Here is a 26,216-nt window from a genome sequence, read left to right as displayed (position 1 = left end):
TTTTTGGGAAGGGGGGTATCCCTGAATGGTAGTTTGGAAATGTGGTCACCCTACTGGAAGGGCGTGACACAGCCTGTTACTGGAAAAAATCTGCCCACACCATGTTATTGACAAAAAGATATTAAAGATTTGATGCCAAACACAGTTGTGCTCATACGTTTACATAAATCTATGATTTCTTTGCCATTTTTCAGAGAATATGAATGATAACACAAAAACTTTTCTTTCACTCATGGTTAGTGTTTGGCTGAAGCCATTTATTATCAATCAACTGTGTTTACTCTTTTTAAATCATAATCACAACAGAAACTACCCAAATGCCCCTAATCAAAAGTTTACATACCCTGGTGATTTTGGCCTAATAACATGCATACAAGTTGACACAAATGGCTATTAAAGGTAACCATCCTCACCTGTGATCTGTTTGCTTGTAATTAATGTGTGTGTATAAAAGCTCAATGAGTTTCTGGACTCCTGAAAGACCCTTGCATCTTTCATCCAGTGCTGCACTGGCGTTTATGGATTCTGAGTCATGGGGAAAGCAAAAGAATTGTCAAAGGATCTGTGGGAAAAGGTATTTGAGCTGTATAAAACAGGAAAGGGATATAAAAAGATATCCAAGAAATTGAGACCAATCAGCAGTGTTCAAACTCTAATCAAGAAGTGGAAAATGAGGGGTTCTGATGAAACCAAACCACGGTCAGGTAGACCAACTAAGATTTCAGCCACAACTGCCAGGAAAATTGTTCGGGATGCAAAAAAAAACACAGATAACTGCAGGTGAAATACAGGACTCTCTGAAAACATGTGGTGTGGCTGTTTCAAGATGCACAGTAAGGGGACACTTGAAGAAAGATGGGCTGCATGGCGGAGTCACCAGAAGAAAGCCATTACTACACAAATGCCACAAAGTATCCTCCTTACAATACGCCAAACAGCACAGAGACAAGCCTCAAACCTTCTGGCACAAAGTCATTTGGAGTGATGAGACCAAAATGTAGCTTTTTGGCCACAACCATAAACACTACATTTGGAGAGGAGTCAACAAGGTCTATGATGAAAGGTCCACCATTCCTACTGTGAAACACGGAGGTGGATCGCTGATGTTTTGGGGATGTGTGAGCTACAAGGGCACAGGAAATTTGGTCAAAATTGTTGGCAAGATGAATGCAGTATGTTATCAAAAAATACTGGAGGAACATTTGCAGTCATCAGCCAGGAAGCTGCGCATGGGACGTACTTGGACATTCAAACAAGACAATGATCCAAAACACAAGGCCAAGTCCACCTGTCATTGACTACAGCAGAATAAAGTGAAGGTTCTGGAGTGGCCATCTCAGTCTCCTGACCTCAATATCATTGAGCCCCTCTGGGGAGATCTCAAACGTGCCGTTCATGCGAGACTGCCCAAGAATTTACAGGAACTGGAGGCTTTTTGCCAAGAAGAATGGGCAGCTTTACCGTCTGAGAAGATAAAGAGCCTCATCCACAAATACCACAAAAGACTATAAGCTGTCATTGATGTTAAAGAGGACAAGACAGGGTATTAAGGACTGGGGTATGAAAACTTTTGATCAGGGTCATTTGGGTAGTTTCTGTTTTGATTATGATATAAAAAGAGTAAACACAGTTGATTGATAATAAATGGCTTCAGCCAAACACTAACCATGAGTGAAAGAAAAGTTTTTGTGTTTTCATTCATATTCTCTAAAAAACTGCCATAAATTCTACAAGGGTATGTAAACTTATGAGCATAACTGTATATGTTTGTATCGTGATTTGAAACAGTTTATTGTTATTAATTATTTTATTTTACTCTGTATTTCAAAGGCTGTTTATTTTTTTTTATTTTTTTTTTAACATGTGACCGGCAGCAGAGGACTAGAAGCTCCTCTGGCTTATATTTCCCTGCAGACAGGCTGGGAGAGAGCTGGTTCATGTAACAGCTGTATATTGATTGGGAAAAAGGTACTTAGATGTTTTATTTTTTTCATTAAAATAATTACAGTGCCAACATCCATATACAGAAATAGAAGAAACAATGTAAATTCAACAGTGGGGGGGTTTATTTACGAAAGGCAAATCCACTTTGCACTGAAAGTGTACTTGGATGTGCAGTCGCTGTAGATCCGAGGGGGACATGCAAGGAAAATAAAAAACAGCATTTTAGCTTGCACATGATTAGATGATAAAATCAGCAGCGCTTCCCCTCATTTCAGATCCCCTCAGATCTACAGTGACTCTACTTCCAAGTGCACTTGTAGTGCAAAGTGGATTTGCCTTTCATAAATAACCCCCTATGTGTGCAATATAAAATTAAATCAAGAGTCTGTGCAATCCATACAGCAGGGCTCAAAATTTCACGTCCTGAGCCACTAGCCAGGCCTTAAGAGTTACTCGCCACCAGCTGCCCCACCCAACCCCTACCCTGCCATGCCCCTAAACACACCCTCGTAAATTATCTCATGAAATTACACTGTTAAATGTTTTATGCAGAATTAAGTTCCATAAATAAATATTAATAACAGCTTTAACAATTTTAACATAAAACATATCAGTACCCATCAGTGCAGCCTCATCAGTGCCCTTCAATAGAGCCTATCATTGCCCATCAGTGCAGCATATCAGTGCCCATCAGTTTAGCCTATTAGTAGCCATCAGTGCAGCCTCAACAGTGCCGCTTATCATTGCCCATCAGTGCAAAGTATCGGTGCCCATCCGTGCAGCGTCTCATTGCTCATCAGTGCAGCATATCAGTACCCATTAATGCAGCCTATCCTTGCCCATAAGTGCAGTCTCATCAGTGCCCAGCAATACATCGGGGAGGAATCAGGAGGATCTGCTGGCCGGATAACACAGAGCGGGGATACCCCGCTGAGACGCGGCTTCTGTATGAATATCCGGGTGCTGTCAAACAAAGTCCTGTCTCCTAGACTGGCTACTCTAATAGACAGCACATTGGTCCAATGCCGATCCAGGAGGTGGGACTTTGACAGCCACCAGCTATTTATATACAAGCCGCATCTCAATGGGAGATCCCGGCTCTGTGTCATCCGGCTGCCCTATTCGTCGAACAGTTTCCAGGCCCCCCTCCGTGCCACTCTGATGGTCGCACCACTTCTGCCAGAAGCGATCAGCCACTCCACTAATTTCCACTCGCCAAATGCGAGCAGGTGAGTGGAAATTTTGAGAGCTGCATACAGTATATATTTACACTGTCTCAGTATAATGAATCCAACTGAAATTCTTTCTTTTTTTTTGTTCAGCTCACTGGGTTTTTCCTTCTCTGCACAGTAAAGGCATAATGTGCTAGTATGCTTTGCATACTAGCACATTATGTAACACTTATCTGCAAACGAAGCCCACGTCGTCCCCGCTACAGGCCGCATCTATCTTCGTCTTCCTTCTGGGGCCACAGGCTCAGGCTCTGTGACTGGCCGGAGCCGCGTGACGTCACTCCTGCGCATGCGTGCGGGAGCTGCCCATCATGGCACACGCTCCAGAAAAAACGACACGGGCGGTCGCTCCTTCAGAGCACATGCGCCGATGACATTATCGGCGCAGTATACAGTAAATATCTCCTAAACTGCGCACATTTAGGATATATTTACAGTACCTATAGGTCAGCCTTATTCTAGGCTTAAAGTGGATGTAAACCAACTCTCATCCTTTCTAAACTCCTGCCATAGTGCTGATCTATAAAGGATATAGACGCCTCCTGCATGTATCCCCACCTGTCAAATATCTCCCCTCTGTCTGTTATAAGAACTGAAAAACTGCAGATTCTGTGGGTGGGTCTGTTGTCTGTAGCTCGGTGGGTGGAGTCGTGATGTCAGTAGTCTCCCCGCCCTCCTCTACACTCCCCTTGTCAACATGCATTTTTTTTCCTGTATATTCCTTACACTAAATTCGGCCATGATCACTAACATCCAGTCAAAATCCAGAAAAGTAACCACATGACTTCAGAAAAGGAGTGGGTGTGGGAATTAAAAAATAATGCCTGTCTCCAGGCTAGTGCATGAGTTATGTAAATGACCTGTCACTCACAGCAAGGGGGGCGGAACGGACTAAGGTTTTTCTCTGTAAGTCCGTTTTATTTCACTGAACAATAAAAGAGAATTGCTCAGAGCTGGATTAACTCTGTGTGGCAAGACTGGGCACAGATGATAGGAAATCTTATACTGTACATTGTGACATAAAAAATAAAAAAAAAGTTCTGGTTTACATCCACTTTAACTGTACAGTAGGTACACATCATAAAGGAAGGTATACAACCTCTTTAAGCTTTAATTCTCAAATAACCTTTTCTTTGTTTCACTATGTGCAGCAGTTCCAAATCCTTCTCGGCCTTTTGGCCAAGATCAAGTGTAGTATCTATTCTTATAAGTTGCCAGGAGGTGGCGCTATGCTAACCGTCCCTAGTACACGGCGAGGTAGAAAGGGATGGCGGTGGCAGATGCAGAACCTGCTGGCGTGGAGGTGAAAGCCTTCTGATAGGGACGGAGAAACATACGGTTGAAGCTGAAGGGTCGGGTCCCTGGCCTTTTGTCCTGGATTTGATGCAGTTCCTAACCTGCCAGTTTCTCGAGAGGGAACGTCGACCTCACCCTACTGTTAAGGGGGGGGGTCATTTTGTAGGCTTGTACCACCCGAACGTAATTAGGTGAGGAGCGAAAGAGGCGAAGGGGAGAGTTTTTTTTTTATTGAGCTCTCTCCATGAGCTTCCGGAGCTCCCGTTCCTTCCTGGTAGGGAAGGGGGCTGTGACTGTCCGGGCTGTTGGTCAGTGTTGTGAGAAAAGCCTATGGTGAATGTGCCCCTGGAGTGGCAGTTCAGGGGTGCCTTATTTGCACTAGTGTTTTCTTAGTGCTTTTGGGCACCATGGTCACTTCACCATATAAACACTTTGTTTTACACCTGCCTCTTGGGCCGGGCTTTTGGCTGGGACCAGAGGAATTTTTGCTTCCTGGCCGGAGGGCCGGCCGTCGTATTGCACGATGGTCACTTTCACTCTCCCTCATCTTTCTTCTCCCCCACTTTCTTTTTATTTACCCCAGTGTTGTCACTTTTATGTATTTTTTTGTTTGGTGTCACGTTATTGTCACAGTGTGATTAGTAGGGTGCCGGTCCTCGGGCCAGCCCTGAACGTCTTGGGAGGGGGTGGACATTTCCTTCTGGCTTAGTTTGCCTGCTCTCATGGGGTCTACCTTTGGGGGAGCCCCACTTGGTACTTGGGTGGGTTCTGTTTCGGCAGACCCTCCATAGAATGGGGTCCGTTTCGGCTGCACGGACCATGTGAAGTACCTCAGTCCCCGTCTGGAGCCTAACGCCCCTGGGGGATCAGGGTCAGGTCCTTCTTTATGGAGGATAGACGTAGCACCCGTTGCACGTTTTTGTGTCACTCTTTATGTGTGTGCACATTTTTTTGGCACCGTTGGAGTTTTTGGGTGTGTTTTGCACGCCATTGGCTTTTCAAAAAAGCAGTTCCAAATCCTTCTGTTTTTTCTTCATAAACTGCCAAGACTGATGTGCAGAAACTGAAAAAAAAAATGATCATTAACTTTCCTGTTTAGATTATTGATGAAAGGAGGAAGATTCTCTTTTAAAAGTGATACTAAACACAGGGGGGGGGTTACGAAAGGCAAATTCACTTAGCACTACAAGTGCAAACTACAAGTGCAAAGTGCACTTGAAATTGCACTGAAAGTGCACTTGGAAGTGCAGTCGCTGTAGATCCGAGGGGGACATGCAAGCATTTTAGCTTGCAAATGATTGGATAATAAAATCAGCAGAGCTTCCCCTCATTTTAGATCTACTCCTCAGATTTACAGCGACTGCACTTCCAAGTGCACTTTCAGTGCAATTTCAAGTGCACTTTGTACTTGTAGTTTGCACTTGTAGTGCAAAGTGGATTTGCCTTTCGTAAATAACCCCCAGGGTCTCTTTAGGAAAGAAATGAATGATGGAATTCATTTTGTGGGTGTTACCTGTTACTTTTAATGCGTTCCTTTTTCATTTTAAATGTTTCAGCTTCAAGAAGGTTTCGGTTGGGAGCCATACATCGGGCTTTTCTCAGACTATAGAAACATCAAAAACATCAAGAAAGACAAGACATCCAAGATGAACCTTTGGGCTGAATTATTCTCACAAAAAGTGCAGAAGAATTTGGTCCCATTCTTTAAAGCTTGGGGTTGGCCCATTGAAAAGGACCTCAGTGATACACTTTCCTCCTTGCCGGAATGGGCAGAAAACCCAATGAAGAAATTTACTCTGTAAATACCAGTAAGACTGGGTCTCCGCATAGCCAAAGTAGGCCAAGCTTTTGTAATTTGGGTCAAAAATTTAAATTTTTAAGACATTCATTCAATTTTGTAATGGTCAATAGGGGCAAAATATCAGTAATTTTTGACTGCAGTGATGAAAATTTGTATAAACGATTGAGAGAACATCTAACTGTGTATGGCCAGATTAACCACTTAAGCTCCGGACCATTTCACTGGCCAAAGACCAGGCCACTTTTTGCGATTCGGCACCGCGTCGCTTTAACTGACAATTGCGCGGTCGTGCGACGTGGCTCCCAAACAAAATTGGCGTCCTTTTTTTCCCACAAATAGAGCTTTCTTTTGGTGGTATTTGATCACCTCTGCGATTTTTTCTTTTTTGCGCTATAAACAAAAATAGAGTGACAATTTTGAAAAAAAATCTATATTTTTTACATTTTGCTTTAATAAATATCCCCATAAAATATATAGACATTTTTTTTCCCTCAGTTTAGGCCGATACGTATTCTTCTATATATTTTTGGTAAAAAAAACTCAATAAGCGTATATTGCTTGGTTTGTGCAAAAGGTATAGCGTCTACAAAATAGGGAATAGTTTTATGGCATTTTTATTAATAATTGTTTTTTTTACTAGTAATGGCGGCGATCAGCGATTTTTATCATGACTGCGACATTATGGCGGACACATCGGACACTTTTGACACAATTTTTGGGACCATTGTCATTTTTACAGCGAACAGTGCTATAAAAATGCACTGATTACTGTAAAAATTACACTGGCAGTGAAGGGGTTAACCTGTAGGCGTCGCTGAAGGGGTTAAGTGTGACCCAGGGGGTGCTTCTAACTGTTAGGGGGCGTGGCTTGCCATGACATGTCACTGATCACTGTTCCCGATGACAGGGAACAGAGGATCATTGACATGTCAGGGGAAGGACAGGGAGATGTTGTGTTTACACTGATTAAAAGTCAGCAGATACAAAAAGTGTAGCTGCTCTCTTTTAATAAACATACACTCACCTGCTCCATTCTTCAGCTATGTGACCCGATTGCGGGACACCTGTGGACATCGAGTCCGCGGGCACGGTCACGGCGCGACAGGGCTCACAAATTAAAGGGGACGTATATATACGTCATTCTGTCGACGTATATCCTCGTGCGACGGTCAGGAAGCGATTAAGGCAGCAGAGGTGGCGCACAATCATCATATTGCTTTCATCAGTAACATATTCTTAATATATTCTCAATGTACTAGAAAATTCTGGATCAATGTAGACACACAGAACACTGCTTGCATTTGAATAAAATTCCATTTATTTCACAAATTAAATACTTTCTTCTCAGCAAACCATAGCAATACATGTCTCTTATTTGATCTCTTTTGGTCTGTTAAATATACAAGTAAAATCTATTTGTTTTATCTCTGCACAATCCAATCATGTTGCATTTACTAACCCTTGTCCTCAGCAGCATTTTATGGCCAGATTTTTTAAATATTGCCAATAAATTTAAATTACCGTATTTATCGGCGGATACCGCGCACTTTTTTGCCCTGAAAATCAGGGCAAAATCGTGGGTTCGCGGTATACGCCGATACCCGTTTTCCCGCGCCGAGTTTGAATACTGCGCCGACATATACCGAGCGCAGTACACTCGGGTATAGTCGGGCAGTCTCGGCTCCTTCCGCGCTCACGTCCTGGACGTACAGGATGTCAGCGCGAGAGTTGCCGAGCGTGCCCAACAATACACGAGTGTACTGCGCTCTGTATATGTCGGCGCAGTATTCAAACTCGGCGCGGGAAACGAGCGGGGAGGACGCGAGGACGCCGCAGAAGGACACCGGACCCGACGAAGAGGACACCCGAAGCCGCAGACGGACGCCGGACCTGACGAAGAGGACACCCGAAGCCGCAGAAGGACGCCGGACCCGACGAAGAGGACACCCGAAGCCGCAGACTGACGCCGGACCCGACGAGGCCGCCGATGGACGCCGCGCAAGATACCAAAACTGTAAGTACAAAAAAAAATGTTTCCACAGGATTCGGGGCAACTTTAGGGGTGCGCGGTATACGCGGGAGCGCGTTATACCGCGATAAATACGGTAAAGTGTATGGAAACCCAACATTTCATATTCCTAAAACACTATATTACCAAAAGTATTGGGACGCTTGCCTTTACACGCACGAGATGGCTGCAAAAAGGCCGCCCATCCTAGTTCCACCCTAAATTCGTGCACCATTTTCCAAGCCTCTTTCATGCCCCTATTATTTTTATTTATGACCTCCTCTCTCCCCCCTTTAGACTTCACTCTCTCGGTGCAGTGACAAAAAAATAAATAAAATAAAATAATGGAGTTTTACTCAATAAAGCGGGGTTCCCATTAAATTTTGTACTTTCGTCTCTCATTCTATTATTTTTGTAGTGTCACTTACTAGATTTTAAAGTTCCGCCGAGTTCTTTCAAACGCACACTTTATATTCTTATGTGCTGATCGTTACCATTTTGCTTGTGGGCATTGTGAAGCCCACAAGCAATTAGTTCCGGGAATACAAGGGATGACGGTGGATGACTAGCTGAAAGTACCGCCCGTCCCGCCCCATTCTCGTGCATCTGCAATAGAACTGCAGCGCCGCGACGTCAAACACTTGGGTTGCCATCACAAAGAGCGGCGGCGGCGGCGAAAGTGCACACCGTTGTGATGGCAACCCATAAACATCAACAAGCCCGGAGACACAGGGGAAGCGCACAGCATCCTGGGAGCCAAGGGAGCTGACGTCAGGATCCTTCTTCTTCTTCAGGTCTAAGCTACACTTTAAAGAGAAATTATATTTTTGATGGAACCTCCACTTTAAGAGGTAAGCTTGATAAAGTCTTAAGACCAGGAGTGGATGACCCTTCCTGGAAGGCAATGCAAATGAGCTAGGTGTTAGTAAATTTTTGAATTAAACATCACAGAAGTCTCTGTGGCGCAATCGGTTAGCGCGTTCGGCTGTTAACCGAAAGGTTGGTGGTTCAAGCCCACCCAGGGACGCAGTGGTTTTTCTTCTGCTGCAAACCTTTGACCAGCCTTGTGTTCATCAGCCTAATTTTTCTTGTACTCCAGGCCAATGAAAAATGTCAACAAATGAAATAAGTAACTTAGAATTGTATGTTTCTGTCGGAATAACATGAGACAAATGAGATGTCATGTAAGACATTATGAGGTATGTTTTTTTCGTAGCGCATGCAGTCTCCATTCCACCTACAATAATGGTATAATCTGAATTTGCGTTATTCTATGGAATGGCGCAAAATAAGGATTCCTATCAGCGATAATATGAGAGCTTCTGAGTGTTTTCAGAGTCAGGGAAGGCGTCCATGTTTTAAAGCAATACGGCTTAGTTTGCTTCCTAGCATACCCGCTTTCCCTGCCCGGACACGCCCGGAAAAAAGTGTGGGAACTCCCACCCAAGATCCACTCCCCCACCTAAAAATAAAAAAATATATACCCTCATATGCATAATTACTAAAACGCATGTTTTGCGGCATTGAGGAAGTGACGGAATACCCGCACACTACCCGATGAATCCATATACAGGAAGCGGCCAGTAACATAAAGGATTACTAAGGTTCGCCTGCCCCTGACAGTGACTCGAGCTGGGCATCGCCGCTTAGTGAAGGATTGGCTCGGGCGGCTCGGCTGCTCTAGTCCTGCAAAGGGAACTGCGTTCCTGCTGTGAAAAAAGTGCAGGAACTTCGTTCCCACGTGATCCCGCAGGACTTGAACCCTGGGTTCACCGTAAAAACAAGTATTTACCATTCAATCCAGCATACTGCCGACATGTACAGTATAGTTTTGTTTTTTTTTCGCTTTACATACCGTAGTATAGGTATTTCTTCCCCCGGCTTCTGGGTAGTGAATCCAGCGGAACTGGGCGTTCCTATTCGAGACTAAGTGATTGACGTATGACAAAAGCTTTCCCACGGCGCATAATGCACGTCACCAGTTGCCGAAAGAAGCCGAACTGCCGAGTCGGCGCTATACGGCGCCTGTGCACTGACGTTCGGCTTTTTTCGGAAACTGGTGACGCGCCTTTTGCGCCGGGGGGCAAGCTTTTGTCATACGTCAATCACTTAGTCTCGAATAGGAACGCCCAGTCCCGCGGGATTCACTACCCGGAACCCGGGGGAAGAAATACCTATACTACGGTATGTAAAGCGAAAAAAAAACAGCATACTGTACATGTCAGCAGTATGCTGGATTGAATGGTAAATACTTGTTTTTAGGGTGAACCGCAAACTTTAAGACGAAATCTGTGCTTATTAGCACAGGCAAAATGGCTGTGTGCTCTGCATACCGCCTATTTTGCCATGTCAGGTGGCGAGAGATTTTTATTTCTAAACAATTAAATACGTTTTATTTTCATGGGTTCATCAAACTGCTTTTGCCATGTAAAAATCTGAACAAGAGAGAACTAATCTGAAAATTAGATATCAGAATTTGCAGGAATATCATTCTGGTATACAAAACTTTTCAGACTGGTGCAACATGGCTCCCTGGTGGTCTAGTGGTTAGGATTCGGCGCTCTCACCGCCGCGGCCCGGGTTCGATTCCCGGTCAGGGAACAAGAATTTTTAATTTTTTTTCTATTTAAAAACTTTTAGCCTAAAATACAGTTTAATTCTTATTCAGACATTATTAACCCTTTCATGGCTAAGCCTATTTCTGACATTTGGTGTTTACAAGTTAAAATACGATTTTTTTGCTAGAAAATTACTTAGAACCCTCAAACACTATATATATTTTGTTTAGCAGAGAATCTAGAGAATAAAATGGCGATTGTTGCAATATTTTATGTCACATGGTATTTGTGCAGCGGTGTCTTAAACGCAACATTTTGGGAAAAATTAAAGGAGTTGTAAAGGAATTTTTTTTTTTGCTGAAATGACTGTTTACAGGGTAGACATAATCGTTAACTGATTCCTTTTAAAAATGATTAAAAATAGATAAAAATCAATCATATAATGTACCTACAGTTTCACTTTCGTTTTTGCATGTTTCCTGCTTCTCTGCTGCACAGAGCCAATACAGGGCAGTGATGGTTTGGAAAACTGATTGGTGTTGAGGGGTTTTAGACACACAGTAATCACACCTCCTTGATTAGTGACCACAGAGAGAAAGCTCCCATGACTTTTTTCATCAGGAAACAGACAACCAGGAAGTGTTCAGAACAGAGGAGGATTACAGCAAAAACGAACAATGAGGACATGAAACCAGCACTGCAGTAATGTAAAGGAAGCTATTTAGCTAAAAAAAAAATCCTTTAGTGTCCCTTTAAGTTTCTTAAAAAAATGAAAAAGTAAAGTCAGCCCAATTTTTTTGCATAATGTGAAAGGTGATTTTACGCCGAGTAAATAGATACCTAACACCTTTATAATTGCGCACACTCATGGAATGGCGACAAACTACGGTACCTAAAAATCTCCATAGGCGACGCTTTAATTTTCTTTTACGGTTAACAGGTTAGAGTTACAGAGGAAGTCTATGGCTAGAATTATTGCTCTCGCTTTGACGATCGCATTGATACCTCACATGTGTGCTTTGAACACCGTTTACACAGGCGGGCGCAACTTCCGGATACGTTTTCTTTGCTGCGCGAGCTTGCGGGGACGGGTTGATTTAAAAATAAAAATCGTATTTATTTTTATAATATAAAATTGTGTTTGATCACTTTTATTGCTGTCACAAGGAATGTAAACATCCCTTGTGACAGTAATACAGTTGCAATAAAAGTATGTGAACCCTTTTGGACTGATATGGATTTCTGCACAGATTGGTCATAAAATGTAATCTAAGTCACAACAATAGACAATCACAGTCTGCTTAAACTAATAACACACAAAGAATTAAATGTTACCATGTTTTTATTGAACACACCATGTAAACATTCACAGTGCAGGTGGAAAAAGTATGTGAACCCCTATACCAGGGGTGTCAAACTGGCGGCCCTCCAGCTGTTTCCGAAACTACAAGTCCCATCATGCCTCTGCCTGTGAGAGTCATGCTTGTAACTGTTAGCCTTGCAATGCCTCATGGGACTTGTAGTTTTGCAACAGCTGGAGGGCCGCCAGTTTGACACACCAGTTCTGGGTTTGCTTTTCACAAGAAGCATTGCCTGATGTGAATGATGCCTCGCACAAAAGAGCTCTCAGAAGACCTACGATTAAGAATTGTTGACTTGCATAAAGCTGTAAAGGGTTATAAAAGTATCTCCAAAGCCTTGCTGTTCATCAGTCCACGGTAAGACAAATTGTCTATAAATGGAGAAAGTTGAGCACTGCAGCTACTCTCCCTAGAAGTGGCCATCCTGTAAAGATGACTGCAAGAGCACAGCGCAGACTGCTCAATGAGGTGAAGAAGAATCAGTTAGTGTCAGCTAAAGACTTACAAAAGTCTCTGGCATATGCTAACATCCCTGTTGGCGAATCTACGATACGTAAAACACTAAACAAGAATGGATTTCATGGGAGGATACCACAGAGGGAGCCACTGCTGTCCAAAAAAAAAATTGCTGCACGTTTACAGTTTGCACAAGAGCACCTGGATGTTCCACAGCAGTACTGGCAAAATATTCTGTGGACAGGTGCAACCAAAGTTGGGTTGTTTGGAAGAAACACACAGCACTATGTGTGGAGAAAAAGAGGCACAGCACACCAACATCAAAATCTCATCCCAACTGTGAAGTATGGTGGTGGGGGCATCATGGTTTGGGGCTGCTTTGCTGCATCAGGGCCTGACAGATTGCGATCATCGAAGGAAAAATGAATTTACAAGTTTATCAAGACATTTTGCAGGAGAACTTAAGGCCATCTGTCTGAAGCTCAACAGAAGATGGGTGTTGCAACAGGACAACGACCCAAAGCATAGAAGTAAATCAACAACAGACTGGCTTAAACAGAAGAAAATCCGCCTTCTGGAGTGGCCCAGTCAGAGACCTCAACCCGATTGAGATGCTGTGGCATGACCTCAAGAAAGCGATTTACACCAGACATCCCAAGAATATTGCTGAACTGAAACAGTTCTGTAAAGAGGAATGGTCAAGATATTACTCCTGACCGTTGTGCACATCTGATCTGCAACTACAGGAAACGTTTGGTTGAAGTTATTGCTGCCAAAAGAGGTTCAACCAGTCATTAAATCCAAGGGTTCACATACTTTTTCCACCTGCACCGTGAATGTTTACATGGTGCGTTCAATAAAAACATGGTAACAATTAATTCTTTGTGTGTTATTAGTTTAAGCAGACTGTGATTGTCTACTGTTGTGACTTAGATGAAGATCAGATCACATTTTATGACCAATTTGTGCAGAAATCCATATCATTCCAAAAGGGTTTACATACTTTTTCTTGCAACTGTAGGTGGTGACAGGTACTCTTTATGGAGGGATTGGGAGTCTAAAAGACCCTCGATCCCTCCTTTGCACCTCAAAGTATTCAGATCGCCGAAAACGGCAATTCATAATAATGTGTATTTTTTTTTAAACCGGCGCCATCGGCAACAGAGGAAACCGGAAGTGACGTTGTGACGTCACTTCCGTGTTTACATTCAGAAGACTGGCATGAAGCCTTTTACGGCTTCGTGCCAGTCTGACACAAGGCACCGGAAGCGACGGATCGTGTCTCGCGGTGGGACGGGAGGCCCGGTCAGAGCGGCGGGAGGTGACGGCGGGGGGGGGGGGGGGGGGTTGTCCACTCCCGCTCCTCCGGTATAACAACCGAGCGGCTTTTAGCCGCACCGGTTGTTATGCCTGGATAGCCCCTAGCCAGTGCCCAGGTGTGCCCTCTCATTAAGACAGCCCTGCATCATCTCGGTATAACCCCTGAAAGCCGAGGCCGCATATAAGCGTACGCTCAGCGGGAAGGGGTTAAGTCCTCACAGTAATTCAGCACTATTTAGAATATGTAAAGCAGAATTAGTGTAAAATATTAACCATTTCCCAAACTACCAATGCAAGACATACTAGTGTGTCAACAGCAAAGGAACACGTGTGAAAGTATATTTCTATTTTTTTTTTATAATATTGTTTCAGTTGTATTAATTCCAGATTATTTGATATATCGTAAGATTGATCCCTATTTCAAATATTATGTACAAGTGTCGTTCATATTGTAGGGGGAGAAAAAAAAAGAAAAAGGATGTCTGCGTTGGCCGGGAATCGAACCCGGGTCAACTGCTTGGAAGGCAGCTATGCTCACCACTATACCACCAACGCTCGCTGAGATTTTTATCACAGAGCTGTAAAGTATGTGTACTCCTGATTGTAGTTTTGCTATTTATAATATTGTACTTATTGTATTTATTTACACTATTTGCCAAACAGAGTATCAGTACTAATTTTTATTTTATATTCTAAAAAATCTGTGTTTGTTACAGAGCTGTGATTTATAAAAAAAAAAAAAAAACATTATCTTCCAGCAGTTAACCACTTCAGCTCCAGGAGATTTACCTTGGTCATATCCAAGCATTTTTTTTTAGATACGGCACTGCGTTACTTTAACTGACAATTGCGCTATCATGCAACGCTGTACTACATAAACAAAAATTATGTCCCTTTTTTCCCCAAATAGATCTTTCTTTTGGTGTTATTTGATCACCTCTGCAGTTTTTTTTTTACTGTAAACACTGTAGCAGTTGGTTTTCAAATCAGTGGTAAACCGCATGTTGAAAAAAAACAAACCTGCAAGACAATGTCATAATGTAGCCATGACTACGCACGGAACCAGTGTGAAACGCGTAGGCTGTTCTTTTCCTGATTTTTGCTGTTTTCCTGTGGTGCATTTTCTATTGATTTTACCAATAAAGACAACTTGAGTTTTTTTTGGAGTGCGGCTGTCCATCCTTTTGAAATTTCTAACATTTGCCTAGTGCATTTCCGGCACCCTTGGTTTCCAGAGAAGTTCTTGATTGCTTAGCAGACCCAGCAGGAGCGGTGACTCCCTTTCCCCGAAAAAGGGTTAAAACCACCCGCAAAGTGCTTCTGCAGCAGTGCTTTTCAGGCGGTATAGCCGCGATGCACATTGATTTCAATGGGCAGGAGTGGTATACACACCACTCCTTCACCGCTAATAAGATGCGGCTAGCAGGACTTTTTTTTACCGTCTTGCTGGCGCACCGCTCCAGTGTAAAAGCCCAGAGACAGCAGCGGCTCTTTCAGGGAGCGCTTTGCAGGCGCTATTTTTTGCGTTATAACTCCTGCAAAGCGCCTCAGTGTTAAAGGGGTCTACAGAAGTTTCAATGTTCTGTAACTGTGAACCTCTGCAAAGAAAAACTCCAGAAAATCTAAGTTTCATAACCAAACATTTATTTCGAAGTACCAGAATGCTACATTTACATTATTAATGTATGACAAAAAGTTCTAAACATGAAAAAATAAAGTAACACTTTAGAAAAAAAAAAGGTATAAAGGCATTCAGTTTAGGGAGAACACTGTTTCCTAAAAACATTCTAATCACATTTTCTAAAGAAAAAGTAACTATGTTTTAGGAATGTACTAAATATACCGGAGCTGAATACCGAGGCTCTGAACTGCAGGAATAGAGAAATAAAAACTTGCAGGTTTGTAAACCAATTCCTCCCTTTTCAGATCACTGCCGCAGAGCACGTTCTGCACGCATGTGCTGCACTTTTTCCCCCATTGGCAGTTTAATGTCCAACCGCAACCGATTTTTTTTTGTCTTGCGCAGAGACAGTACCAGCGAATTGAATCACCTATAGGCCCATACACGCGACCGGATTTTCTGACTGGAACTGTGTGATGACAGGCTCTTGGTGGAAAATGCAACCGTCTGTGCGCTCCATCGGACAATTGTTTTCGGATTTTCCACCAAAAAAATGTGGAATAGCATGCTTTCCACTTAAGGACCTTGGCTGTTTTTCAGATTTGGCGTTTACAAGACTAAAACTGTTTTTTTTGCTAGAAAATTACTTAAAAGCCCCAAACATTATATATATATTTTTTCTAACACCCTAGAGAATAAAATGGTGGTCATTGCAATACTTTTTGTCACACTGTATTTGCGCAGCGGTCTTACAAGCGCACTTTTTTTTGGTAAAAAAAAAAAAACAGTAAAGTTAGCCCAATTTTTTTATATATTGTGAAAGATAATGTTACGCCCAACATGTCACGCTTCAAAATTGCGCCCGCTCGTGGAATGGCGTCAAACTTTTACCATTAAAAATCTCCATGGGCGACGTTTAAAAAATTCTATAGGTTGCATCTTTTGAGCTACAGAGGAGGTCTAGGGCTATAATTATTGCTCTCGCTCTAACGATCGCGGCGATACCTCACTTGTGTGGTTTGAACACCGTTTTCATATGCGAGCGCTACTCATGTATGCGTTCGCTTCTGCGCGCGAGCTCGTCGGGACGGGGCACTTTAAAAAAAAAATGTTTTTGTTTTCTTATTTATTTTTATTTATTTTATAAATTTTTACACTGAAAAAAAAATGGATCACTTTTATTCCTATTACAAGGAATGTAAACATCCCTTGTAATAGAAAAAAGCATGACAGGTCCTCTTAAATATGAGATCTGGGGTCAAAAAGACGTCACATCTCATATTTAGGCTTAAATGCAAAAAAAATAAAAAAAATGTCATTTGAAAAAATGACAACAAGAAAATATTGCTTTAAGAAGCATGGGCGGCAGTGACGTTTTGGGGGCCATCTTGCCCTCACTCGCATCCACAACAAGCAGGGAGACAGCACCCGATTGCCTCCGCCGCTGCCGACGACTCCGGTAAGTGGCGGAGGGCGTGGGAGAGGGGTCCCTCTCCTGCCGCCGATGATGGTGATCTTGCGGCGAAGACCACCTTTATCGTTTACAGGACCGCTGCTGCCGTTACCGAGATATCCATCTTTAAAAACAGAACGTATATAGTTGTGAGCGGGTCCTTAAGTGGTTAAAATTTTCCCCCAACAAATCCGTCAGACAAAACTCCAAAGGCACAAACGCGCATGCTCAGAAGCAATGCTAACCCTAACACATTAGCAGAAGTTGCCCAAAGTGTGGCGCTAAAGAGCTGAAAAAACGCGTAGTTTCAGGCTTGTTGGTCTGTTTGTAGGCAAGACAAGTTGACGGCCAACGCCCTTCGGACAAAAGTCCTTATGCTTTGTCCGTGGAAAATCCGATCGTGTGTATGAGACTTATTAGTGGCATAAATCCTCAGTAATTCATCAGAACCTGGGATCCGATATCTGTCTTGCATAACCACCTGCTGCATTCCTTGTATTGGTAGGTAATTAGGATTTTATGGAGAAATGTTAAAGGACCAAAGTGGAAGACGTTTGCTGGATCATCAGGTTTTTATTGTTTTGTTCAGTCAGACTGGTTATTTCGCGTTCATTCCCAGTCTAGCGTGGTTGAGCACCCTTTTCACTTCTTTATACTTTCATGGAAATTCCACCAGGCAGCAGCCAGGGCCACCATCACTCCCAGCGCAGCAATAAGGTCTTTGCAGATTCGAAAACTGGTGTAGATCGCTTAACCACTTAAGCCCCGGACCTTTAGGCAGCTAAATGCCCAGGCCAGTTTTTGTGATTCGGCACTGCGTCGCTTTAACTGACAATTGCGCGGTCGAGCGACGTGGCTCCCAAACAAAATTGGCGTTCTTTTTTCCCCACAAATAGAGCTTTCTTTTGGTGGTATTTGATCACCTCTGCGGTTTTTATTTTTTGCGCTTTAAACAAAAATAGAGCGACAATTTTGAAAAAAAATCAATATTTTTTACTTTTTGCTATAATAAATATCCCCCAAAAATATATAAAAAAAATGCTTTTTTTCCTCAGTTTAGGCCGATACGTATTCTTCTACATATTTTTGGTAAAAAAAAAAAAATCGCAATAAGCGTTTATCGATTGGTTTGCGCAAAATTTATAGCGTTTACAAAATAGGGGATCGTTTTATTGCATTTTTATTAATTATATTTTTTTTACTACTAATGGCGGCGATCAGCGTATTTTTTTCGTGACTGCCACATTATGGCGGACACTTCGGACAATTTTGACACATTTTTGGGACCATTGTCATTTTCACAGCAAAAAATGCATTGATTACTGTTAAAATGACAATTGCAGTTTGGGAGTTAACCACTAGGGGGCGCTGAAGGGGTTAAGTGTGACCTCATATGTGTTTCTAACTGTAGGGGGGCGGGGCTGGACGTGTGACATTATTGATCGTGTTTCCCTATATTAGGAAACACACGATCAATGACGGCGCCACAGTGAAGAACGGGGAAGCTATGTTTACACACACCTCTCCCTGTTCTTCAGCTCTAGGGACCGATCGCGGGACTCCAGCAGCGATCGGGTCCGCGGGTCCCGGAGCTTCGGACCGGGTCGCGTGCACGTGCCGGCGGCGCGCACGCGACCCCACGGCTGGGCTTAAAGGGCCACGTACAGGTACGTGGATGTGCCCGGCCATGCCATTCTGCCGACGTATATCGGCGTGAACGGGTCCTTAAGTGCTTAACCTTATGGTTTTTGTTCACATAACCTTCCTACCGTTTTTCTTATCAGCGCAAAAAATAACCGCAGAGGTGATCAAATACCACCAAAAGAAAGCTCTATTTGTGGGAAAAAATTGTCAGTTAAAGCGACGCAGTGCCGAATTGCAAAAATTGCTCTGGTCAGGAAGGGGGTAAATACTTCCAAGGCTGAAGCGGTTAAAGGATACGTTTATTTAAGCTGTAACATGCTCCTATTAGACCCACCTCCTGCGCACCCCTTTCTGTGACAGTGGGCTCTTCTCTTCTATCACAAATTAAAAACAGTGCGTCCATGCAGGGCTCCTCCCACACAGCCATATCATTGAGTCTCCTGTGAATAAATAGACTAGGGCCCAGATTCACAAAGTACTTACGCCAACATATAACACGTTACGCCGACGTAAGTGCCAATGTGCGCCGGCGTATGTGTGCGGCAGACCCACGAACCAACATGCGCCTAAAAACAGGCTACACCCCGCCGATGTAGCTTGCACACACCGGCGTAGGGTGGGCGCACATATGGGCTGGGCGCATGGTGCCGCTCCCATTGATTAGCCATTCAAACATGCAAATGAGGGAAATACGCCGATTCACGAACGTGCGTGTGCCCGGCGCATGCTACGCGAGATGCGCGTAAGTTGTACGTCCGGCGTTGTTATTCCCCATAAATGAGGTGCAACTCAGCAACAGACATGCTCAGGTCTGCACCAGGGAACACAAGCCGGCGTATTGTGCGTTGGACGTGTGTCTGGCTGGGCGTACGCGGTGATCCGGCGTAGCTTAGGCAGTTTTGCCGGTGTGGTTGTGAGCAGGCGCAGGGGGGTTCTGTGCATGCGTCCACGTCACGGCACAAACGCAGTTCGTGATACGTACCTGTCTGGCACTCGGCCCATCATTTGCATGGGGTCACGCCCACTTCCACCTACGCCGGTGTGCGCCTTCGAAACCCACACCACGCTGGCGCAGCGTTGGGAGCACTGGCTTGCTGAATTCAATGCTTGCCTCTCCGCGCTATGTTGGCGTGCCGTACGGTGTGTGCTCTACGGCGGCGTAATGTGCGCCTTGCTCTCTGTGAATCTGGGCCTACAAGTTCACTCATCCAGTGCAGCTGACGGCTTGCAGCTCTCAAAGAACTGCGGGGGCGCTGGTGAGTACTCTTGTAGTTCATTGATTCTTCCTGCCATTCAGTAACTTCCTGACCTCTAGGGGAGGTAGGGGCAGATAGCTAACTAAGAATCTGCAGTAGCCCGGGCATGATCGCAGTGGGCACAATGCGTTACAGGCGGAAATGTAAAAATAAATAAATGCTCATTTTTTTAACCTGCAAAAAGATGTGCATTTTTTATTTTATTTTTTTACAAAAGGTAAACTTATTTTTTAAGTATTAAAGGGTCTTTCAACAACATGTGAAACAATCAAAAAAAAATTGCAGAGTCCATGCCAACTAAATATGGACTAAAAAAATAAAAGGCAGTTGGGATTTTTTTTTTTTAACATAAATCTCAATTTATCAGCTACATTTGCATGCCTGGGTCTTTAAAGTGCTGTTAGGGGGGAAAATGCACTAAATTATAAAATTTCTGCATTTCAATGAATTACACTTTATAAATGAGCCATGGATCTACGAACATGGACAGTAAAAACTGGTGACCTCACCAGCCTTGTTAAGCTATTGGGAGATCAGTTCCTACTGACATGACCCCATAACTACATCTCCCAAGAGCCCTTAGTTTACATACAGTATATGTACAGGCTCTAAGTCAGCAGCATTGTTTTTCTAGGAAAATAAGTCAATATATGCATATGGAATGGGACGCATAGGGTGGGGCTTTGCGCTGTAGTCCAGCAAAAAGAAAAACAAACATCAATTCTCTCCTGCACTGTGCGGAGGGCCTAGGTAACAAATAATATACTTCCGTTATGGTGCTACAGGATGGATTCTGCACGCAGGGGAAGTCCAAAGTACTAAAGCAAGGAAAGAAAGAAAAAGGTGCGTGGCCTAGTGCATTATCCTTGGTAAAGAGTTTTATTAAAAAGCAGAAGTAAGTGGAGTACCGTATATACTCGAGTATAAGCTGGCCCGAATATAGCCGAGGCCCCTAATTTTACCACAAAAAACTGAGAAAACGTATTGACTCGAGTAAAAGCCTAGGGTGTCCATCTGCATGCCTCACTGTGTCCATGACTAGACTGACGTTTAACATGGGAGTCTAGGGAAGGGGTGCCGGCTTTGAAAAATCGGTGCTCCCCAGCCGTAGGTCCCCTAGGCAACAAACTTTGTACACTTGTAGAGGAGAAATGGGGCTACATGTGTGCCAAGTTCCGGGTCCAGGATACCTATGACTGGCCGGTACCAGGTCCCCAAATTCAACAGAGAAATTACCATTTAACATTGGAATCTATGGAAGGGGTGCCCGGCTTTGAAAAATCGGTGCTCCCCAGCCGTAGGTCCCACTGAACAACAAACTTTGCACACTTGTAGAGGAGAAATGGGGCTACATGTGTGCAAAGTTCCCGGGTCGAGGGAACCTACGACTGGACAGTACCGGGTCCCCAAATTGACCGGAGAAATTACCATTTAACATGGGAGTCTATAGAAGGGGGGCCCGGCTTTGAAAAATCGGTGCTCCCCAGCCGTAGGTCCCACTGAACAACAAACTTTGCACACTTGTAGAGGAAGAGTGGGGCCTACATGTGTGCCAAGTTACCGGGTCCCCAAAGTCCGGGAGATCAGGCGCAAAAAGGTGACTCAAGTATAAGCCACGGGGGGCATTTTCAGCACAATGTGCTGAAAAACTCGGCTTATACGGTACTTACATTTGGTATCTGGAATAACATCACATCAATCCTCTAAAACAGGGGTCTCAAAAATGGCGGCCCTCCAGCTGTTTTGCGAAACTACAAGTCCCATCATGCCTTTGTCTGTGGGAATCACGCTTCTTAACTGTCAGCCTTGCAATGCCACATGGGACTTGTAGTTTTGCAACAGCTGGAGGGCCGCCAGTTTGAGACCCCTGCTCTAAAAGGTCATAAAACAGTACCCATATCTAATGGGATAGTAAAGTGAAGTGATCAGCTAAAACGTTTCGCATATTTTTCCTCTTCCTCAGAGCCTTATTGAGCCAAGTCTGGTCTGCGTATTTAGATGTAGTGGACTGGATAGATGGTATAGCCTTGGAGGAATAGTCCTCCTTAGCTTATGGAATACCGTATTTTCCGGCGTATAAGACAACCTTTTATGCTTAAAAATAGCCCCCAAAAATCGGGGGTAGTCTTATAGGCCGGTATTAGACTCTGTATGCAGAGTCAGACTGCGGGTGTCCATTGTTCAAAAGCCACGCCGCCTCCTCGTCCTAATTCGTGATAGGCGAAACACTCAGTTTCCCAGCAGAGCCTGTGTTAAGTGTTCCGCCTATCACGGACATCCTCTCGTCCGAAGCCGAGGACGACCGTGATAGGTGGAACACAGGCTCTGCTGGGAAACTGAGTGTTCCGCCTATCACGGAACAGGACGAGGAGGAGGTGCGGCTTTTGAACAATGGACGCCCGCAGTCTTACCGTGCATGTGAGGGATAAACTCTGCTGCTCTGTAATCCTGCATGTTTTCTCTTCCTCTTGATGATCCTCTGCACAGGTGAGCTGAGGCTGCATTGGTGGCACAGGTGAGCTGAGGCTGCAATGGTGGCACAGGTGAGCTGAGGCTGCAATGGTGGCACAGGTGAGCCGAGGCTGCATTGGTGGCACGGGTGAGCCGAGGCTGCATTGGTGGCACGGGTGAGCTAAGGCTGCAATGGTGGCATGGGTGAGCTGAGGCTGTAATGGTGGTACGGGTGAGATGAGGCTGCAATGGTGGTACGGGTGAGCCGAGGCTGCAATGGTGGCACGGGTGAGCTGAGGCTGCAATGGTGGCACGGGTGAGCTGAGGTAGCAATGGTGGCACGGGTGAGCTGAGGCTGCAATGGTGGCACGGGTGAGCTGAGGCTGCAATGGTGGCACGGGTGAGCTGAGGCTGCAATGGTGGCACAGGTGACTTTAACACCTGTTGAAATAGCAATTATTGTAGTGGATGTAAAGTATGCCCATGTGTCTCAGGTCGGTGGTGAATATGTGGTGAAATCCATGTTGTTTTTTTAAATGATGTTGCCTTGGAAGGGGGTAGTCTTATACGGTGCGTGAAGCCCAAAAGCTATGTTTTCACTTGTAAAATAGGGGGTCGTCTTATACGCTGGTGTCTTGTCTATCTAGTTCCCCTATCGTGATGGTTCCCTGCCTGACTGCGCAGGCGAAGCCCACGGAAATCTCCGAACCTCGGGCGGCATCCAGGCTCATTAGTTAACATCCCCGTGGATTGGAGTATGTTAAAAAAAAGGAGGCCAAACGAGCACAGCGAGCATGTGAGGCCGACTGGCCACTTACCTCAAATTCCACGTCGCCCTGGATGTTCTGTGATTTCCGTCGGCAAGGATTGCGCCTGCGCAGTCAAGACTGGAACCATATCGATAGGAGGAACCATATCGTCAGATCACCGGCAAACACGGTAGTCTTTACTCATCACAACACACCAATAGATGGTGATAATAAGGCTCTTCTATCAGATCCTGGCCCGTTGATAGACATCCATGTGTGGGCTGAGCTGACCAAGCAGTGCCTTGGGGTCCCCTGGGCGGATGTTGTGCAGAATGCACAGTGGTGTTCCAGTTTAAGGTTCCCGGAGATCTGAATCCTGCAAACTATGTGCGTGAAGGCTGCACACAGTGCCAGGGCGGTGTGTGTGTCAGTCTAATGCTGTGTGCTCTCTCTTCCAGGTGTCTATCAATGGGTTAGGATCTGATAGAAGGGCCTTATCATGAGTAAAGACTATTCCATAAGTAGAGGAGGATTATTTCCCCAAGGCTATACCATCTATCCAGTCCACTAGATGTAAATACGCAGACCAAACTTGGCTCCATAAGGTTCTAAGGAAGAGGAAAAATCCTCGAAACTCGTTAGCCGATAACTTCACCCTACTATCCCATGAGATATGGGTACTGTTTTATGACCTTTTAGAGGAATGATGTAATGTTATTCCAGAGCCCAAATGTGAGTACTGCACTTACTTGTGATTTTTAATAAAAAAAATTACCAAGGATAATGCACTAGGCCATGCGCCTTTTTCTTTCTTTCCTTTGCTTTAGTCCAGCAAAAAAGGACTGACAATGCTTGAGATTCCAGTGCAGCAAAGGCATTGCATTACCAGGTCAAAAGGGAAGTTAGCAGACAGATTAGTTTGTTAGAATACCAGCTACTTCTAGGTACTTGAAGCATTTTTTAAAGTACAGTGGAACCTCAGTTTACGAGTAACGCAGTTAACGAGCATTTTGAATAACGAGCAATTAAAAGAAAAAAATTTGACTCGGTTTGCGAGTGTTTGTCTCGCAAAACTAGCAGAATTCAAGCTAATGGGGCGTGCAGTACCGCATTTGGCCAGAGGTGCAGGAGCGCCGCAGCCGAGCAGAGCCGTTTGGAAATACTCGGAAAAATTCAGTTGCCGAGTTCAGCCAAGCTGTACCCGAGCCTTTCCGGCATCCCCCCTCTGGCCACATGCGGTATTGCATGCCATAGACGTCAATGCGAAACAAATTATCTTTGTTTCCATTGACTTCTATGAGGAAACTCGCCTTCATATGCAAGTGCTTTGGATTACAAGCATTCTCCTGGAACGGATTATGCTCGTAATCCAAGGTTCCACTGTATTAAAACATGGAGATATGTGCATGTTTCACAGATATCTTCTGAATGCGTTTCATTTTCATTCTGCCCACATATATTCTCTAAGTCTGTTATAGGAATCAGGGGACTGAGGATTAAACTAATTAGGTTCTATTAAAAGGATATCAAAATTAGGTTATGGCAAACAGTATCCTAAAAGTAAGTGCAGTAGAGTCTTTCAAAAGAATAGGGAGGGTGACATGTAGGAATGTATAGTTTTATCTACCTGGTAATAATCAGTCAAGTTCGACCCGACCGGTTCTGTAATGTTGAAGAGGTTTCATATCTCCAAGCCCATTTTTGAGCTGTAATAATTGTCAGCAAGATACCCCAGCATTAAAGTTTTATTTTTATTTGTTAAATAACAAACATGTCATACTTACCTCCACTGTGAAGCTCGTTTTGCACAGAGTGGCCCCGATCCTCATCTTCTGGGGTCCCTCGGCGGCTGTCTCGGCTCCTCCCTGCATAAAGCTAACACCCGTCTGGGAAGCGCTCTCCCAAGGGGGTTAGCTTGCGGGTGCACTCCTGTAAGATACACTTGGCGGGTATGGCCGCCATTCTATCACTCGGCCCCGGCATCATTGATTTGATTGACAGCAGCGGGAGCCAATGGCTGCGCTGCTTTCATTCTCCAATGTAGAGCCGCTTCAAGCTGTGGGGAAACCATCGCGGGGATCGCGCCCACGAAGTTTCGTGGCTCAGGTAAGTAAAACGGGAGGGTGCAAGGTGTTTTTTCACCTTAATGCATAGGAGGCAAATCAATTTTTTTTTTCTGTTGAATTCAATGGCTTTCATTATTACAAATTAATACGCACAACTTTGGTGACTGCAAACAACCCTTGTCAATTTTCGTTCAAAAGAGTAATGCCGAGTACACACGATCGTTTTTTTGGCATGAAAAAAAACGACGTTTTTAAAAACGTCATTTAAAATCATCGTGTGTGGGCTTCACATTGTTTTCCGGCTTCTGTCGTTTTTTTAAAATGTCGTTTTTCGTGTTGTAAAAAATGATCGTGTGTGGGCAAAAACGACGTTTTAAACCCACGCATGCCCAGAAGCAAGTTATGAGACGGGAGCGCTAGTTCAGGTAAAACTACCGTTCATAATGGAGTAAGCACATTCATCACGCTGTAACAGACAAAAAAAGCGCGAATCGTCTTTTACTAACAAGGAATCAGCTAAAAGCAGCCCAAAGGCGAACAGAACTTCCCCTTTAGAGTGCCGTCGTACGTGTTGTACGTCACCGTGCTTTGTTCATCATTTTTCAAAAACGATGGTGTGTGGGCAACACCGTTTTTAATGATGAAGTTGGAAAAATGTTGTTTTTTGGACATGCTGAAAAACGTATTTTTTCATGCCGAAAAACGATTGAGTGTACGCGGCATAAGTTATAAAAAAAGATTTCGGCATTTTCCATTTTGCTTGTGGGCACTGTGAAGCCCAGAAGCACTGACTTCCTGGAAGCGGTGAATCTCCCGGCATTCACCGCCGCTCTATCTCATGCATCAGCCGTCAACACTTCCTGGCTGCCATCACAACGGGTGGTGTCATTGAAAGTACACGCCCCGTTGTGATGGCAATCAACAATAATTGAAAAAACTCTCACAGCTCAGAACGGTGAAGATATTCACCTGCATGCCCTTTTCTAAAATGGCAATATCA

The 26,216-nt window shown here is 44.2% G+C and overlaps 1 protein-coding gene, 3 non-coding genes and 1 pseudogene across 4 annotated transcripts in view; 4 read left to right on the top strand and 1 right to left on the bottom strand.

Annotated features, from left to right (window-relative positions):
- LOC120914627 (TRPM8 channel-associated factor homolog) overlaps positions 1-6,535 on the top strand; it is an 88,943-nt gene extending 82,408 nt beyond the window's left edge. Inside the window, exon 8 of the mRNA XM_040325311.1 lies at positions 6,029-6,535. Within this exon, the coding sequence (XP_040181245.1) occupies positions 6,029-6,274 (246 nt within the window). The 3' untranslated portion in view covers positions 6,275-6,535. The remainder of the gene's footprint in view (positions 1-6,028) is intronic.
- Positions 4,336-4,418, top strand: LOC120914706 (annotated as a pseudogene).
- Positions 6,536-9,234: 2,699 nt separating the features above from the next.
- Positions 9,235-9,308, top strand: TRNAN-GUU. Its single transcript has one exon. It is a non-coding gene; the product is annotated as a tRNA-Asn (tRNA).
- Positions 9,309-10,810: 1,502 nt separating this feature from the next.
- TRNAE-CUC lies at positions 10,811-10,882 on the top strand. Its single transcript has one exon. It is a non-coding gene; the product is annotated as a tRNA-Glu (tRNA).
- A 3,577-nt stretch (positions 10,883-14,459) lies between these two features.
- TRNAG-UCC lies at positions 14,460-14,531 on the bottom strand. Its single transcript has one exon. It is a non-coding gene; the product is annotated as a tRNA-Gly (tRNA).
- Positions 14,532-26,216: the final 11,685 nt, after the last annotated feature.

This window comes from Rana temporaria, chromosome 9, assembly GCF_905171775.1.
Source record: "Rana temporaria chromosome 9, aRanTem1.1, whole genome shotgun sequence".
Taxonomy (NCBI): domain Eukaryota; kingdom Metazoa; phylum Chordata; class Amphibia; order Anura; family Ranidae; genus Rana; species Rana temporaria.
This window is presented reverse-complemented; position numbering and strand designations above follow the sequence as displayed.